This window comes from Palaemon carinicauda, chromosome 23 (genome assembly GCF_036898095.1).
Source record: "Palaemon carinicauda isolate YSFRI2023 chromosome 23, ASM3689809v2, whole genome shotgun sequence".
Taxonomy (NCBI): Eukaryota; Metazoa; Arthropoda; class Malacostraca; order Decapoda; family Palaemonidae; genus Palaemon; species Palaemon carinicauda.
The window spans coordinates 91,664,688-91,683,715 of NC_090747.1; the positions used below are offsets into that span (position 1 = coordinate 91,664,688).

At 33.3% G+C, this 19,028-nt stretch overlaps 1 protein-coding gene across 5 annotated transcripts in view; it reads right to left on the reverse strand.

Annotated features, from left to right (window-relative positions):
• Nucleotides 1–19,028, reverse strand: part of LOC137617235 (serine/threonine-protein kinase 11-interacting protein-like) — an 82,039-nt gene that overhangs the window by 35,084 nt on the left and 27,927 nt on the right. For 3 of the 5 annotated variants that reach the window (XM_068347185.1, XM_068347186.1, XM_068347188.1), the window contains 11 exons: nt 17,622–17,917; nt 15,801–15,988; nt 13,977–14,105; nt 13,709–13,832; nt 11,993–12,160; nt 11,483–11,632; nt 10,503–10,646; nt 8,703–8,840; nt 6,787–6,909; nt 1,399–1,539; nt 1,093–1,268 (listed from right to left, as the gene is read on the reverse strand). In XM_068347185.1, the coding sequence (XP_068203286.1) occupies nt 1,093–1,268; nt 1,399–1,539; nt 6,787–6,909; nt 8,703–8,840; nt 10,503–10,646; nt 11,483–11,632; nt 11,993–12,160; nt 13,709–13,832; nt 13,977–14,105; nt 15,801–15,988; nt 17,622–17,917 (1,777 nt within the window). The remainder of the gene's footprint in view (nt 1–1,092; nt 1,269–1,398; nt 1,540–6,786; nt 6,910–8,702; nt 8,841–10,502; nt 10,647–11,482; nt 11,633–11,992; nt 12,161–13,708; nt 13,833–13,976; nt 14,106–15,800; nt 15,989–17,621; nt 17,918–19,028) is intronic. The other 2 variants (XM_068347187.1, XM_068347189.1) reach the window with 2 other exon arrangements.

Genomic DNA, 19,028 nt, shown 5'->3' on the forward strand with positions numbered 1-19,028 from the left:
CTCTCCTTAATCAAGAGTCTTTAAAACCTTTCTCTCACGTCTTAGCAAGTTATAGTCCTGTAACAGTTCCAATTAGTAGGATTAGGAAGAGGGTCCATCAAACTTAATGTCTTTAGGATACAAGGAATTATTTACCCAATAAATCCTAAGATACCCTATCCATCGTGAAACGGCTTTCCAGACACACTGCCTAAAGGAGGCTTGGCTTTGCTCTCAAAGAATGATCTGCATCAATATAGCTTTGCGTTAACCTTCTCACACAGTTTTTTTTTTATTAGTTTTCCTTATTCATTTCCTGTGATGTCTTCTTAAGTAACTACAAATGGAACGAACAGAAATCTGGCTTCCATTTACTGTGATTCATATCAATAGCTTAATCATTTAGTGCCACAGCTGTGGAATTTGAAATTGTGGGGTTCTGCATGATTTATGGATGGGGGAAGCAGCAGTATCATGTCTCTGAGAGTTCATCATACGTTATTGATCATCTACTGATGAACATTGAATGTTAAATGCACTGCTCAAGTAACTTCCATCACTATACTTCCTTTGCCATTTGGTTTTACTCTACTTTTAAGACTGAGTATGTGAATTACTGTATTGCTCAGCTTACAATCAGTGACAATACTTGAGCTTTGTTTTTCTTTACTTCTTTCATACCTAAGCTGTGCTCCCACTTCTGACAGGTTCATCTTATTCGCTATATTTTCCAATAATTTTTCTTTCTTTTCATCTACTAATTGAATACACTTGTTATGAGGAACTAAAGGCAATTTCAATAGCTTAAGACAACTTTGAACCAATTCCGTGAATAAGAGCCTTATTGTATATTCTTTTATACATTTATATAGATATCTTTACATACATAGTAAATAATTTACAGTATATCATATCCTATACCTCTGGAAATGATCTCAAATGATTACAAAACAAAAATACTCAAGATAAATGTTTACAGAAAATTTCAAAAGTACCTTAAGTACCTCTTCTGTCTAAATACCACCAAGAATTGGAATTATATAAATATCTATGAACAAACACTTCTAATCTTCAAAATACTCAGTGAATCTTGAAAAAGAGAAGAGATCTCACCTTGACAAGACCTAAAATAAACTCTTCAGGCTCATGAAAGAGTAGGACTTCACAATGAAGTTTAAGGCGATGATCAATGTCTGAAAAATCTTCATAAGAATAACGAACTGGATTGGCAATTCTAGGGATAGATCCTTCAACGTCTTCAACCTCTTCCCACCAAAGCCAACCATATCCTGGAAAATATGGTATTTCAAAATTATAGTTAACCTCTTATCCCAAGTTCAGTTCTCACAAATATGATCATAATCAACACCCAGTTGCTAGCCTTGATTAAAGAATTACTAAAATCCTCTATCAGCTTACCAGTTAGAGTATGAAGCAACGACTGAACCCAAGACGTAAGCGAACGTTGCGCAACTGCTTCACTTTCTTTTTCCACTACCAGACTTGTCATCACTGCTTTATGATGCAATGAGGGTATCATGCAATCATTCTTTATAGTGTCTGAAACATAAAATAGTGGATTAAACTACTTCAATGCAGCATATATTTCATCATTATCGTAACTACTATTTGGTAGTTTAACCATACCAAATATTTAGAGTAACACTGCACTGGTATGGCATCACAGGATTAAAAAAGTAAAATCATATAAATATACTTGAACCATCTTTTGATTATTCACTTCAAAATTTATTATTCATTATGAATATAAAAACTTTAAAAGTTCTATTCTACTTATTTCATTGACAATATCACAATGAATAAAGACTTGAACTTATATAAAATAAATTACTTATACTTTTATATCATATACTGCTAGAAAATACACAACCACAATAGTAACAGGATATAAATTGTAAATTACTCATTTATACTTTGATTGGAATAAAAAAGAACTACTATTTTTCAACATTCCTATAGTGAAATGCCCTTCATGACTATTAACCAAGTTACAGAAGAAGATGAATAGAATGACAAACTTCATCAAAGATACGCAAAGATAACAATAAACTTGGAAAAACTTTTTGTAACATCATTCCCTTTGTAATCTGTGAATAACTATATTTTCTTGTGTTCACACACCCTTCTTTACTGTAAAAGTGAAGATAAGAAATGCTAAAGAGACTGGCTCAATGAATAATTCTAGCAAATTCAGAATGCATCGCAACTAGATAGAAATCGAGGCTGAGTCACAAGATCTCTTGAATGTCAAAATGAAAATCTGCAAAAATAGCTTTATGATTGCCTACTACAAAATACTTTAATTCTGCAAAATATTTTGGAATTCTTTGTAAACAGCAAACGATTGCTATTATATTTAGAAAATTAGTATAAAGTAGCCTTTGAATAAAGAAGAAGAATGTAGAATACCTTGAAGAGAAAAAAAAAAACTGCTCAAATGATTAAAACAAATTTAATAACATTTAATTCTATACTTACCTGTTGTTCATATTGCTTCTTCTCAAGAGGCTAAGTTTATCGACATTTGCCCGTGAAATTTAAACAATTTCCGATTTTCTTTAGTTTTAATAAACACATGCCTCTACTCAAGTAATGACACTCTACTGGTTAATGGCAAGAAAAGAAGCAGTGACATGCCAGAAGCTCTTTGTTATTTCAGTTTCGAAGTCAAAGCTATTCCCTATCCTCTTGACATCACAAGTCAGTGGGGAGGTGGGTGGCGATGTACAGTATATAAACATTAGATGAGTATAAGAATAAAAAAAGTTATTATTCAAATTTCTTTTATTTGTATTAACCTCACCTGATGTTCATATTACTGATTCCCACAGTAATTTATAAAATCAAAATAGTATGGTATAAAATATTAAAATTCTAGACTCAACTGGTCTAGATTAATGGTAACAGACCATCTTAAAATAAAGTTTGGAATATGGGACTCCAGATTGTTTATCTAATGATATTTGAAATACGGCACTCGAGATTGTCTTTAAATCGTATTTTTTTGGTTTTAATGTGCTGTGTGGTCTTCCAAGAAATTTCCCATTAAAGGCTAGAACCACAAAACAAATACGAAATAAAATACCAAAGAAATATTATCTTCCTTGCTTGATGGTCATTTTCAATATGCAAAGAACAGACTTCAACTTAGCGGAGCACCTCCAATGCTGAAATATTTTGGCCATCAATGACACATCATCAGCGAAAACCATCATTACTATTGGAGACAATGCTATTTATTAACTTGCCCAGCCATCATCTTCCTTCCAGTCACCGCCAAGGTAACACACATTAAAATTCACAAAATCAAGACTAGTTCCAAGAAGGATATTTTGGTGGCGAGGTCTTAATTGAATATGTTAAAAGCCACTCTATGCCTGCCAGAACTATCTCAGCAATCTTCAGTTTGCCTTGATAGTTGATACAATGTTAAAGATCCAACTGAAGGATCTCAAGTGAGTATGGAGAGAGTGGCTCAGATATAAAGCCATTTAGGTTCATTAATCCAAGTTACTGCAAAAGAATTCTCAGGCCATGGATAACAACATAGGCCCTTTACATGTCGGGCCCATTGGTCCTCGCTCGGTTTCCTTGATCCTTCATATTCTGGAAGTAGTGTGTCAAACAAATATGACTAAGAAAGTGAAAATAACAAAGAACCTCTGGTGCATCACTGCTTCGCTTCTTGCCATTAACAGCTGCTGTATCATTATTTAACCTGAGGTATATGCCTTTTGAAACAAAAGAAAATGGGGATTTTCTAAATTCTAGGGGGTAAATGTCGACAAACCTAGCTTTTAGAAGGGCAATATGGACATCTGGGGAGGTTCATAAAAATACAGCTCAGTGAATGTTAGCATATTGGGAAGAGTAAAGGTATAATGCAGATGCTGGCAAAAATTAAAATGGGCAAGAGGATAGACAAAGAAACAGGCAGAAAACCAATTAGTGATGACACAGAAATATAAAATCTTGTGTACCAAAGGTGAGACAGTATATTGGAGTACTGGTCCTGTATCATGCATAAAACAGATTACTCCTTGCACATTTTAGATAAATTTTATCAATCATGCCTATTGCATGACAATCTTAAATGAATCAAACATGCAGTGTTAAATGACAATAAAAACTTTAGTACAATGCCCACGATAATCTTGTAATCAATCAGTATTGTAATTTAACATTTACGAGTACTGGCAAAGAAACATTAAAATTTTAAATTTGTTTTCCATTTACTGCATATTCCAATACTACTGTGCATTACAAAACAAGTTATATCATTATTTTTACTTAAAACACTCACCTTTGATAGGGAATCTATCTACATTACAAAAGAAGTTAATAGATACGCTAATGAACACCACCATACTCATGTTGTCTACATTTCTTACTGTGGAGGTTATAAAAACCAACAAAACATACTCATCATTCCAATGTCTAAAGAGAACTGAAATAAGAATAGAGAAAACATGGAAAGAAGAACCAAGAAATCTAGTTCAGCCAAACAGGAATAATTTGTAAACTTTTCGCATAATAGAGAAGAAGTTAGGTGCATAAGAAAGAGACAAATCAAAGAAAGTATAAGAAAGCTTAAGAGACAGAAAGCATAGATGCATTTACTTTTAAGGTATAACAAATCTGGGGAGCAGAGATCTAACATAATTCAATTGAAGATGACTCTTAACTGAATTGGAAGAAATTCTCATAATCTTATATATATTAAAGTTTGTTTGTGTGTCCATCTTTTTCTCCAAAATAGCTGTATTGAATAATCTGCATGTTGATCCATGCAGTATATGCAAGAACATTATTAAGACAACGGCTACTGAAAATTACCTAGCCATGGTATGACTTTCAGCGCAATATTTTAATCTAATGATGGTTCAAACAGAAAACTTTTCATAAAAACATAGTCAACTTGATGATTTCATGAAAACAGTCACCTTGACTATAGACTTTCATAGCGTGATCTAAAATTTAGGAATCTCTTTTTGCACACAACGCCTTGTAAATTGTGGCACTTTTGTGCCAAATGTGAATGGAGACGGACAATCCCAAATGTGCATGTTCAATAGTTTGGTTTAGGTTTTGTGTCAATGTTTCTGTTTTTTTATGACACTTTTTTAAAATGGAAAGACACATTTTTGTGAAGATGACCTCCCCTAACTTAGCTTGATTTGCATTTTGCAATTGGAGTTAGGCCTAACAGTTTATCAGTTTCATTGGGTGGTAAGCCTACTGACATTAACCTGATATAAATTATTTAAATATATCTCAAGAATGAAAAGGTATATCATCCTATATTTCATGAATTTGCTGTATAATATTTATGATGCTATAAAAAATCTCAATTCCGGCCATTTGAAGCTACTGTATTCGTCAGCCGGGGAAATGCAGAGTATATTCCCTCTCCCTGATTTTGTGGATCTTCCCATTTCTTTCTCATTAAAAGAAACAACACCAGAGTGAGATTTTGCAAGCATATCTCATATTACAAGCAGAACACAAATCAAGTGGGCTTCAGCCATCTTAGCCGTAAAAAAAACAAAAATAACTTACCAGGTAACCTATGACAACTAAGCTGCACTAATTTTGAACAATATAATACAACAGTATATGATTTCATATGCCAAGTTAATTAAACAATAATGTATGCGATTTCAAGCGATTTCAAAGGGGGGGGGCAAAATGACAAAATCCCACATCAAAATAAACAGGTAAAACATATATTTAGCTAAATAAGTACTCAAAAAATAGCATGAAAATAAAATACATAATATAAAAGGAAAAAATATACTGAGCTAGGAAGAAATTTTCCCAAAAATAAACATTAAAGAGCATAAAAATGTTTAATTAAAAAAAATGGAAAAGTGGGAAGAAATGTCCATACTTCTCAAACTGTAATATGCCTGAGAAAAATGCAAAGCCTAAGTTAAGCATAAAACAAGACAGGCACTAGCTATTGGGTAAAATAGAGCACTAAGTATTCTCTAAATCAATAGCAGTAATTTTGCAACACCTAAATAGAGTGTCTTAATACTAAAGAAAAATATTGTGTAAGGGACATACCAAGTGTTCTTCCTGGTAAAAAAAAATTGGTACTTATTGTTTGGAGCCACTAATAGATGATAAAATCAAAAGAACCCAACTTAATTCTTGATTATTAATGAACTTATACGGTGAATGCAATGGGAATCACAATGAGAATTAATAGATAAAAAAAATGAACTGGATAAAAATAGCAACACTTCCACTGTACGTCCCTGATGCTAACCTAAACAGTCTGGGGAATGTCTATTTTATTACCGAGACCCACAAATAATAAACTGGATTAAGACAGGAACTGGTGCATGTGTGTGATGGTGCATCACCCATCCAAAGCAATTCTTATTATTTTCGGTCAATAAACATTTCATAATAAAAAAATGAGCAATCTAATGAAGGGTTTGTTGTGAAATTTTTTACATCCAATCAAAGTATTCAACATTCTTCTTTTAACAGCTAATGTTGCATATGGACTTTCAAGTTTTATATAATTGCATATTCAATATTAATTATGGATAACCAAATAATATCCTCAATACAATCCTGTTCACTGTATTTCACTTCAGTTGAAACATTTAGTCCTTCGGTAAAGCTATCTTTTACAAGTAACCAACTCTTTCATTTCAGACGAGAAACTTGTGATTTGATTAGAATCTACATAAACAATTCCATCAAAATGAAATTTAAAGAGACTGACTATTGACTAAATCAGTCTATGCGACAAACTGTTTAGAATCACACCTATGCTGGTTGAACTCGAGCTGAAATGTCGAGGAGAGCTGCCAGTTGAGTGAGGTGGGGTGCCATACACAGTTGTTGACAGCATTGATGACTCTGCTGTCTTAAACAGAAGTCCAGATGTCTCTGCAGATATTTTAATGGTAAAATCTCAATGGGCAGTAACTTTCTTAAAATTACTTAAGTCACACAACAACTCATTACTGTGCAATTCAGCTGTGAAGAGGCTATACTTAAACTGTTTTTCTAAAAAACAATTCTCACAAGTAGTGATGCTATGATACTGCTTCAAGCACTGCAGTAACATTTTCATTCCTTGAAACATACTGCACAGCAGAATAACAATATTCACTCTAATAAAGTGCTGCTTTTTAACAGTAATAGTTTTCTGTGATATTTTACTTAATATTTGATTTATACAATTTGAGTAATAGGGCCCAGCACTAAGACCGAGGAAGCCATTTACCGCTGGGGTGAGACTGGGAAAAAACCTGAAGTCGTATTGTGAAAAATAAGTTAAAGAAGTTGGACTGCAAGATGGAAGAAAGAAAATAGGAACAGAGATAAAGTAGAAGACTAAATAATGGGTGTAGTTATGGACCTACGGGATACTACAAAAAATATTTAGTAATGTCTACTATGGACATGGGTAGTGCACTGACAATGCTACATCCCTATTTTCTTTTTATAATGCTGGATTACAGAGCATACAATCGTTTGTTGGCATCTAGCCTGTGGCTACAAGAGAAACATAATTCACTATCATTGTCTTGGAATACCTTATAACATAAGCCTGCTGCAACGCAATGAGAATGGGATGTATAACTAAGCTTTATCAAAACTCTATATAATAAATTATAGGGATAGGAAAAAAAAAACTATGAAGTTACAAGATGACGAAATAAACATCTTTTCTAAAAATTTTCTTGATCCAAATGCAACAAAATTAAATAAAAAGGTGTCATTGAGCGTCATGAAAATTAATGTGTCAGAATGGGGTTGTGGGAGACCTGAAATCAAAATCTTTCTTTAAACAAATTTCATATGCAAACCATGCTTCACTTATTCCCTAACAGACTGGGCAATGTGGACTACTACAATTCCCTAAACAGGTAAGGATAATAAAAATAGAAACATGGGTTGCTCTTGCAAGAACAATACCAACAAGAAATGGAAACCAACATTATGTAATACAGTATGCAATTTAAAGTCAAGAACATATTTTTCAAAGCATGCAGTAGCTAACTACAGAGGGGTTTACTCAATCATTATTATTATGCATTTCAACCAAAAAGTAAATCAGTTGAGCATTCACAGCAGATGAACAATTTGTGTCTATAGTTGTGTTTGTGTTGATATATTCAAAATAGGTTTTTACATATTACCAAATTGAAAAAAAAAAGTTTTCCTTCAATTTCTATGATGAAACAATACTATTAGAGTAATAAAAAACATGAAAGGCATATTTCCTTAAATTCCAATAGATTTCTAGTTTTAAATGATTTCAAGAATTTTTTTTCACACAGCATTTCTAATAAATCTCTCATCTATAGGGCTGAAAAAAGACTCAAAAGTACACATCACCATTATCATGCAATACAACTTTGAGACATTGAAATCTACAGTCTATTAACAAGCAAGACTCTTGGAACATAGGAAATATGACTGCTATTATAACTACTGTGTTGCCTAAGACACAGAAATGAATGCAACTCCAAAAATTGGTACTACTACATTCAGGTTCTGGATAATTCAAAACCTGCAAAATGATGACAAAAAAAAAGGGGAAACTGGAATGCAAAAATCTGATATCAAATACAGTATAACTAACTACACTACATGAAATGCTGGTGAAGTTAACTACGGTACAGTACATGTTTTACACTTACTGTACATAATGCAAATGAAATTTAGCATACCATTGTGGCTGTCCAAAGTGAGGTTCTTTGAATCCATTAAGTCTGTCTGAGAGTGATGATGGATGGGATTCTTGAGGGGGGAAGTGGGCAAGGAACCCGACTTTTCGTAGGTAGTACAGACACTCCCTGTCATGGAACCTGGATGGATATGCACATACAAGGGGTTAAGGAACATTTTCCACGAAGTGGTTAGAGGTCAAAACATAACTGTGGGTCTTCAAGCTGTTACACAAAAGCCTCAACATTACAGGATTTGAAAGTTGATTATCATGACAATTATGAGTGCCTAATAATCCAGCACTTCTTCAAAGTGAAAAGACATGCAAGCATTAGAGATGCAGATTTACATAATTTGAATAAACTTCTAAATGGAATCAATGTGTGTACATGTAACATGTTTCTGAACAAGTAAAAAATCAAATGCAATACAAACATTGCAGCTTTACAAGTAAGTCAATACAAAATTCATGTATGTATTACAAATCAATACTTTGTGAGTAAGGAACAAGAGTCATATCTATCAAAAAAAAAAAAAAAAACTTCAAACATCACACAGTTTATGCTGCAGAGCCATTGTCAGCTCTGCATTGTACTGAGTAGATAAATAAAATGTTAATAAATGCAGTTTCTTAAATTTAAGCAATTCAAATGTTTTCTTTAACAGCCTAATTCCAGTCTCAAAGAAATAAAAAGAAGTGACCACACAAGAGAAAGCAGAGAGGTCATTCAGATATGCACTTTAATATATTCTGCTGCCATGTCAGCTGTTTAAGAGGGAACAGAGTTGTGTATGAAACAGAAATGAGAGTATGTTTAGAAAAACTTTTGTGCCATAGATTTAAAGTACTGTATACGGAATGAAATCCATTTTCTCAAGTATTTACCAATCACTAACTAATCATGCTTCTTCACGGCTTTTTACATGAAAGTAGTACGCAGGCCAAAATTATTTTCATGTACAGTATTTCTAAAAATTTATCTAATTTTAATTACAAACTAATTTTTAGTTCAAGGGAGGCTGAAAAATCTAGCACAATTTTGTGTCTAGGAAATTGACTAATTACAATTACTGTAGGGCATTTGATGGAAAACAAATACAAATAAAAATACCGGTAATGAAGAGTAAGAAAAGTTGAATTAAACTTTTCACTGTAACACTCAAAAAGACCCTAGTTGATCTCAAAGTAATAAACAAAAATAAGAAATTTCACAAAAAGAAACATATTTGAAACTTATACCGTATATTAATCTGATCCCATAAAAGACCACTCCTTGATTATTGTAAAAAAAAAAATTGAAAATATCTGGGATTGTGACTGCCCGAGTACTATATATTGATGGCCAACAGCATATAAAAGCATGTTTTACTGATTGTACTAAAGTACTTATTACATATCAAAAGAATAAAAAATACTAAAATCAAAATGTGCGAGTACAGTACAGTATTCAGTAAAAAATGCAGTACTATTATAAACTTAAAAAACCTCACTTCATCTGACCTGTAAAAATCACAATAATGTACAGCACTTGAAAATGTGTATTCATGAATTCAAATATAAAACAGCCATCAAACGTACAGGGACTGGGAAAAGATGAGCAAGGCAGCACAATAAAAATGACTTCAAATGGAAGGCAGCCATCCATACAATAAAAATCATAGTACTGTTCCCGAAAACAGAATAGAACAAATCTCGCTAGCAAATAAAAAAAATCAACTAAATGTCTCAGGGGGAAAAAAATTAGATTCTGAACCCTAAGGTAATTATCATAATATCTGATAGTAAAAAAGTAAAGTCATACCTGATGAGCTACTTTCTTGCATGCCAGTACTAGATTCGGGTTTGTGGAAGGTACTTGGAGAGTTGGCCGGGGTTCTGGCATCACTATTGACTGCTGCAGGAGGTGGAGGTTTCTGCTCTTCTATATCCTCTTCAGGAATCACATCTGCATGTAAAATAAGAAAACAAAAACTATTAATCACATTTTTTTTCTAAATGAAGCCATTCCCATAACGATCCCATTCTAAACTTTACCTAAAATAATTGAAACATCAACTTCATTAGTATATACCCTAAACTATATTAATTTACAACTTTAACCATAAAAATTTTTGGAAGAATGGTAGAAAAAACAGTATACAACATTCTTGATAGGATCTTACCTTCGGCATACAAAAATTGTCTGCTTGAATAAGCAATTTTAGAAACTATCTGAAAATGAAAGCCACCTACACCAGCTTCCAAACCCCTCTAACTGAAAACGTGCCTTTAAAATAGAATTTTGTCTTCTGGACTTCCACTAGCCCCATCTGTACATCCTAACTTTGCCATAACATCTTATTGTTCCCCCAAAAAGGGAAAACATGGTAGTTCAAATTTAATAACATTTCATTATTACTGTAGTCTTTTATAACTTCATACTCACCCGTAAAGGGACAAGCAGTACAGTATAATGAGGTTTAATTGTAATGTAAAGTTCAATTGTGAACTTATGATTGAGAGATTTTACTTCAATGTTTAATACTATTAAACCATGTGGTCCAAAATTAAGATGTTAGACAAGAGGAAAAAGAGCAAACTGACTTTTAGTTGGATTACGGGTTTCAATCACCTAACCTAAGGTTTCATTCAATGGTTCATTGATCCCACTTCAATTGTGAACCAGCAAACAATTCATTATTCAGGACTGAAGTAACTATGAATTGAAAATAATACAATTGTAGGCTAATGTAAATGATGGGTTTGGAAGGAAAAGATTATTAAAAGATATTCGTTACTAACCGTGAATGAGTTGTTGATCATTGAGGATTTCTATACTAGAAATGGACGGATTGGAAATGACCTCGACATCTGATTCACGACGCACACAGGATGATGCTTCGCTGCAAACGCTAACACTTTCACTAGATTCTCCTGGGCATGTTGGAATATCTGTGAAGTTAAATAATCATATATAAATCGTTCAACTATTAACTCTTTTTTTATGTCATGTAATAAAACATTAAGGTTTTAGGTAGTAAAAATAATATCACATGGAATCATTTGAGGCTCAACAGAAAAATGTTACCAAGATAAATAGAATTTATACAGTGCTGGATGAACCAAATAACAAGATAATTAAAATAAAAGGAATTAAACAAGGAAAGGGTAATAATAAGTAATAAAACAAGAGAAAATTAAGGAAAATACCATCCTAAAAATCTAAGTTATAATGCTCAATCCAACTGATGAGGAAAACGCATTCCATCTTCAACTCAAGATAATGCATATGGCAAAGAAATTTTCAAGTACCTGATGATGGAAGACATGATGCCTGAGTCAATGCCTGCGACAGGGGAGTGCTGCTTCGAGGTACGTGTTCATCAAAACCAGCCACAGAAACAGATGGATGGTCTACTCGGTCGACACGTACAACCACACCACCCCCACAGTTGGGGCATTTGAGCAAATTGGAGCCTGCTAGGTAGAAAATCAATAATTGAAAATCATACCACACACAATAAAAATACTCTATCATACAGCTTATACATTAAATTATAAAATTATAAATACTAACTTGTTCATGCCATAGGCCAACTACAATATCACCCTCGATAATTGTGCTTCAATTGGATGAGAGAAGTTGAAAAGACATTTAATGAAAAAAATTATTCTGCTCCTATAAGAGGTAATAACTCCCAATTTGGCGATATAAACTACATATATCTACCTTTAAATCTGTTCACTATTGTGTTTCCATTCATGTTACTCTCCTTATACACTACCCAAGGTGACCAATTACAACAGATCTTCTAGCATGCTTTTACAGATAAAGTCAGCTGATTGATGTGTATTCAAGGTCCTTGCTTTCAAACACTCTTGTTTACAAGTCATTCAACATTTCACAGTAAATGAACAATAACATTGTAATAACATTGCAATAAAACTCCATCAAACCTGGAAAAACAGCTAAAAGTCAGTTATTTAACAAGGAAGAATACACCAATAATTTTTGATCACTACTTATGTGAGATACTGTACTTGTAAAAAAATAAAATGCAAAAAATTGACATGTTTGTAGCATAATGTTTATATTGTATCTTTGCCACCTAATAAAGCACAGAAATCAAGACAAGGAAGTTACAGTTCTTGCAGAGTAAACCTAAAGATCTTCCCAGAGGCCTAACCTGGCGTCACCACATTGACCATATTCATGCATGCTAAGGAGTCAAAGAGAATCCTGGGCCTGCAGAAAAACAAGCAACACACAGGAACAACCATCAGTACAAAGTAAAAGACCAAAATAAAATACTGTATACCCTCACCCAGGAACAACCATCAGTACAAAGTAAAAGATTAAATAAATATACCCTCATGAAAATAAGTTTTGCTAATTGGGGTCATAATGCTTCTAAAGGTCTCAGCTAATTATAGATGCTATGGTATTGTTACAATAGCTAAGAACTTCTACAAATTTCTAATGAACATATGCATGAGGTGCTAATGGCACTCCCATTTAACTACACTGTTGTCATATCAGCTCCAAGAATCTTCAAAGCCCAGGATTCATACACACTCACAGGAACTACAACTATAGTAATTAGTCAGGAAAAGAACAGAGTTATCACATTTACAATAATAATTGACATCTACAACTAGTGATGAAAGCATGTCCAGTCTCTACCTCATCATTCTGCATACACTATAAATTATATGATTTGTAAACAATTTGCATGTTTTTTTCTGCATCTGCAAACTGTTGTTGGATAAATAAAATAACTAAAATATTCTCATCCTTTGTGTCTCTCCCTAATTTTGAATATGACAAGACAGAATGGCAAAGATTTAACAAAAAAAAAAAAAAATGATCGTTCTCATAAAAATTATAATGTTCCATATTTTTCGAAGAATACTTGCAAAGATTTAAGGCTAGACATCACTTAAAACATGTTTCCATGTACTGAATGTAGATAACGTAGTTCTACCATACAACTGCTAATAAACAAAATAATAATCTACTATACTTACCATCAGATTGCCTAGCTAGTTCCCGGGAAAATTGAGTATTACATTTAAGGCAGGTCATGGCAGAATCTAACACCTTTTCCAGAGTGTTCTTCTCTAAAATTGGGGACAAAACTGAAGAAAAGTCCTGGAAAGAAATAAACCTCATAAGGCATAGAATAATTTTAGAACCATGAAAAGCATTACCATGTCCATGAAACTTTAATTATCAAAACAATTATCACTTCAATCTTCGTTGCTTTCCAAACCACTTCAGTATTGGCCACCTTACCTGATAATCTGAAGATTCAAATATATAAGTCCTCTTCTTATAAGTACTTTTTATAGTGTCAAAAGTAATTAAAACTTTATGGGGTGATACAGAGAGAAGTTCCATGCTTTCGATACTACATAAGTCCCACTGAAAGTTGAAGGAAAAATAACATCTCGATTAATCAAATTACAGGATTGAACTGGATCTATAATGCAAATAGTTTTCTTGCGATGAAAAAGATACATCACATTATTACAATCACCAACAGCAATAAAATAAAATGTAAAATAATAAAAAAAATTTTGCCTTGAAAGATATCACTTTATCAATTGTCCAGTAAATGTTCAGTAAATTAAGTTTTCATTCTTTATTGTGGCAGTCCACTCCTTATCCATGGATTTACCTTCCGTGTTCCACTTTACGCTGTCAACAATATTAGTACCATTATAAAAAATATATACGGAACTTTATTTTCAAACTGTTTCAAAGTGCTTGCCATTCATCTGTTTGAGTGATCAAGACTCAGCCAATTAAGGCTATGGCTTCGAATGTGTGCGCATCTTGTCATCTGTTAGGCCCAGCATCAAGATACCTACGCTCTATCCTACATTTTTATCGCTAGTGTCTGTGAAAGAGTTAAGAGCAACAAAGGAAATTTCAGCCTACTAGTGTAATGTAGACAGCATGGTTTCCAAATGTGTTTTCTACTGTATTGTAGAAAAATTAAAATTCCCAATTTGATTGCAAAAGAAAGAAAATCATTTGCCATTATCAGAGTGTAAGATTCAGTTCGGAAAATTTCCAAGGGGAATGAAATAAAAGCAAGCACTGCTAAAAACTTCTCCATAATTACTGCTTACTCTATAAGCGTTTTTCTATCGTCATGAAAATGAGCCCGGATTATCACATCAACAAGGAAGAATAGAGCAGTCGGTGAGTAGCCCCAATGGTCTACAGCATCAAGTATTATTACATACACTATGTGTATGTACACTGCACAGTACAGCAGACTGCATATTATCAGCACAGTATCATTATCATTATAAGTCATCTTGATGAGAATATTAGACTTACAAACTTTCAAAGATAGGAACATGTGTATGCAATACATTAAAAAAATCTTTAACTTCTTTTAAAAGAATCCTTAATTCATGATGCATATGTAAGCTAGTTCACTTATGTTAGAAAAAAACAGCTTTGCAAAAACAATTTTGAGTAGGGGTTGGAGGTCATGGGATGGGTGCCTAAGTTAATCATATTTATTCTTGTTTCAACTTGGAACTCACTCTTGCACTCTTGAAACGAATCGTTTTCGTATGTACATGATGTAATGTATTATTATTAATGTATTATTAACAAATTCAATAGTGCTTACTATACTCAATGGATTTGGTTTTTCATTATTCTAATCAATACTATCGTCATCATCTTTATCATTATTAATATTTAATACTATGCTCAGTATTTATTGTATAATATACCCATGAAAGAGACAGAGATACTTATATTAGCCATAATTAAAGATATGTCCTTCAGTAATAGAGTACAGTAATACAGTACTTTGGAACCAGAACTCGATTCAAATTACTGAATATGTTTGGGTGTGTAATGGATTTTATAACTCCATTTTAACACAAACTTTTATCAACCTTTACCAAAATTCAATTATTTCTAAAACATTACTTCATCTGATTTAAAGAATATATTAACTTGAATCACAAACAAACTTAAATGTATATGGTATTATATATAGTGCATTTTTAAAATGACTATCTACAATGGCTGAGAAATGAATTTGAAAAATGAAAAAATACATAAACATAAAATACCCTGACACTGTACCTTGTAAATTGTTCGAGCAGTCAAGCTGTTTTTCTCCTTGAAGAATAAAGATGTAATAGCCAGTATGATATCTTGCTCAACTATGCTCTCCTCAATATTAAGGACCTCATCTTCAAGAACAGATGCATGTCTCACAGTCTTGACAGTTTCTTTTTTCACTAAGAAGAGTTGAACATCCTCTTTCTCATCTGTGAATAAGGACAAGATGTTACTGGTGCATAGGTCAGATATATGTATAATATATAATACTATATAAATATAGTTTCTAATCACTGCTACTGAACTTTGTAACATTCAACAAAGAAAAAATCTTCAATGTTATACTTTATCACCACCTATGTCCACACAGTTTTTACATAAGAATTGCCCTGCACTATTAAATGCAAATTTGTAAACACAAATCTGACTTAAGTTATGCTACTTCAAATCATCATCATGTAGTTTTATTTAGCCATACAATTGAACCTGTAGTTTTATTTAGCCAGACAACTGAACCTTTTGCTGAACTATACACACACAATAACAAAGTACACTCTACAAGACACGATAAAAACTATCAAACACAACATGTATTCCCAAAGTCCTTTATGCTGCTATAAACTACAAAAAATAGAATTCTAAATGTAATTTGTATTTTTTAGCTATAGGATCACGAGTCATTTAAAAAATGTCTTCAGGCAAGCTGGAATGGCTATCTAATTATTAAAAATGTGGCTGGTTAATGTCAAAGGTGTTGCAAGGGGGAACACCCACCTGTCATAGAATAAGCACTTTTGCTTTAGGCCGCGGACTGAGAGGGGTGGTTGTGATACAAAATTCAATTTAAAGGACCATGGTATGCATACCTAGGTGTATATGGCCCACCCTCCCCTAGTCTACAGTGGTGGTGCTCGATCCGAGTAGGACTGTTAATCTCCACCGGTGCAGTAGCAGTAACCGCAACGCAAGTTCACGTTCCGCTTGGCTGCTCATGAAGGTACCAGTTAGAAGGGGAGTACTGTCATTCCCTCTCATAAAAGGAGAATAATTACCATGAGTCCCAAGGAACTTTTAGAGAAAGGCCTTCCTACGTGACATCATCATCATCTTCTCAAGGAAGGAGTGTAAGATAATGAGAAAGGAGGAGGGAGAAGAGGTTGGGCAAGGAATCATTCTGCCTTGCTGTCACAGAGGAGTCATGATCTGGGAGACCGATAATGACAATGTGAGCGCTAAGAACACAGTCTCTGACACTGCATTACACAGGATTTACCACCCAGGAAACACTGTCAAAGACAGGTGTGCTTGCTAAGTGAATATTATTCATTGTTGGGCACACAGATATGGGCAACAGTGTCTAAACCAGGTAATTCCCTTACAAGGATGAGAAACTACCACCATGTGACAAGCTTCGCTCTGATTTCATCGTCTTCGGATTGAAAATATGAGAACAGTCTCTCCTTCACAATAGGTACACAACACGTGGAGAGTCAAAGGTTTTTATCCTCATATGAACAAAATCCCCTGCACCACATGTTTACCTCTTGGTGCACTTCTGCTGTTACAAGTGCAAATGATCGCTAAAAATCATTTAAAAAAAACAAACACGTATTACAAACAAAAATAAGAAAAGATCAAACATTCGAAGTTGCGCATCGCAACAGTTAGTTTCTGCTTTGCTTATGAGGACACGGACCAAAATGTTAAGGATTCAAAGCCCGTACCCGCTTGGCTAAAGACATATTCCTATTCTAAAGGACGAAATGTTTGTATAAGATTAGAAACAAACTAACTTGTAAAATATTAGAATTTTTTTGCAAAATATAAAAATATCACACTTGCCTTCACTTTCACTTTCTGAAGGAGTGCAATCTGACGTGTGACCAGAATAACCCTTAGAGTTATCATCAAAGATACTAGAGTCTCTACTCTCTTCCAAGCTTTTATCCACTTCTTCGCTAATAGACTGAACACTATCTTCAGTGGCCCCATCTTTTTCTGTTTCCGTCGGAGTGCCTGACACAGCTATTTCATCTGGCTTACTAGTGACTAGAATTTCTGTGCATGTGCCAGGGGGCTCTGTCGTTTCTTGAAGAATTCTTTCTAACAATCTGTCAGATTGCTCAGGTACAACATTACTGTAAGAGAATAAGAAGTTCCAATGAAATGTCTAAACATCAATTGCATAATTTCAAGGCCAACTATATATTCACTGCTTCATTTGCAAGTGTCCATGGCTTTGTGCAAACTTTGCAGACTTTAATTTAGAATAGCTATACGAATGATTGGATCATACCTAGATGTAAACTGTAACATAGTGACTAATATTCATTTATAATCTTCTTCCTCCTATTCTCACTCAAAATTGTGTTACAACAATAACATGTTTTTGCAATAGATAAAATTAAAGTCTTATTTTTAATAAATTTACCTTTACTTACCACTACATAATTGTAATATGCATATATGATTTTAAGTCAATCCTTCAAAACTGCTATCTATACTTATCTTTCACGATAACTAGCAGTAGTTGTTTGGCAAATTTGCTACTACTCATACCCAATTACCCCAGCCCTTAAGTGGCAAACAACCATTTTTATACAGCAGCTACTGCTTACCTAACTACCGTGAATTTCAAGTTTATTAAATAAAGTTTTTTTTTTTTAGTTTAAACTTGTTTGCATCACTGTTTTCCTAATGTCATAGTAAGATACTGGTAACTTGCAAATTTTGAGGTTTTGGACAACCATCACTACCGCCATCTCTTGACAAATAATGTAAACATTCCTAGTAGACCGAAACAAGTTTTTGGTGACGGAAGTATTGTAATAAAGAAAAAAGTTATTTTTATTTTGCTTAAACACACAACTAGTGTATGATTATTCTGAGCATATTATATGTTGTTAAGTCTATCCTTCCTAACTACTATGTAAGTAGGAAAATTAATTACTGGTAAAAATATGGAAAATTCTAGGTTTCGGACAATTAGGCTAGCCTATCCACAGGTTCACACAACAGAGCCTGAGTATATTACTATAAATAAATAAAGATAAAATTACCGGTAAATGTTCTTATTCAACTTAAACATAAAATTATATACTGTAATTAAAATGAGTATATCATATGATTTCAAGTCAATTCTTTCAAACTACTAATCTAATAATAAACCCTATGCAATTAGAATACCAAAAAAAACACAAAAGGTTGAGAAAATATTTTCATAATTCCAAAAGTATCTCGAGTAAGGAG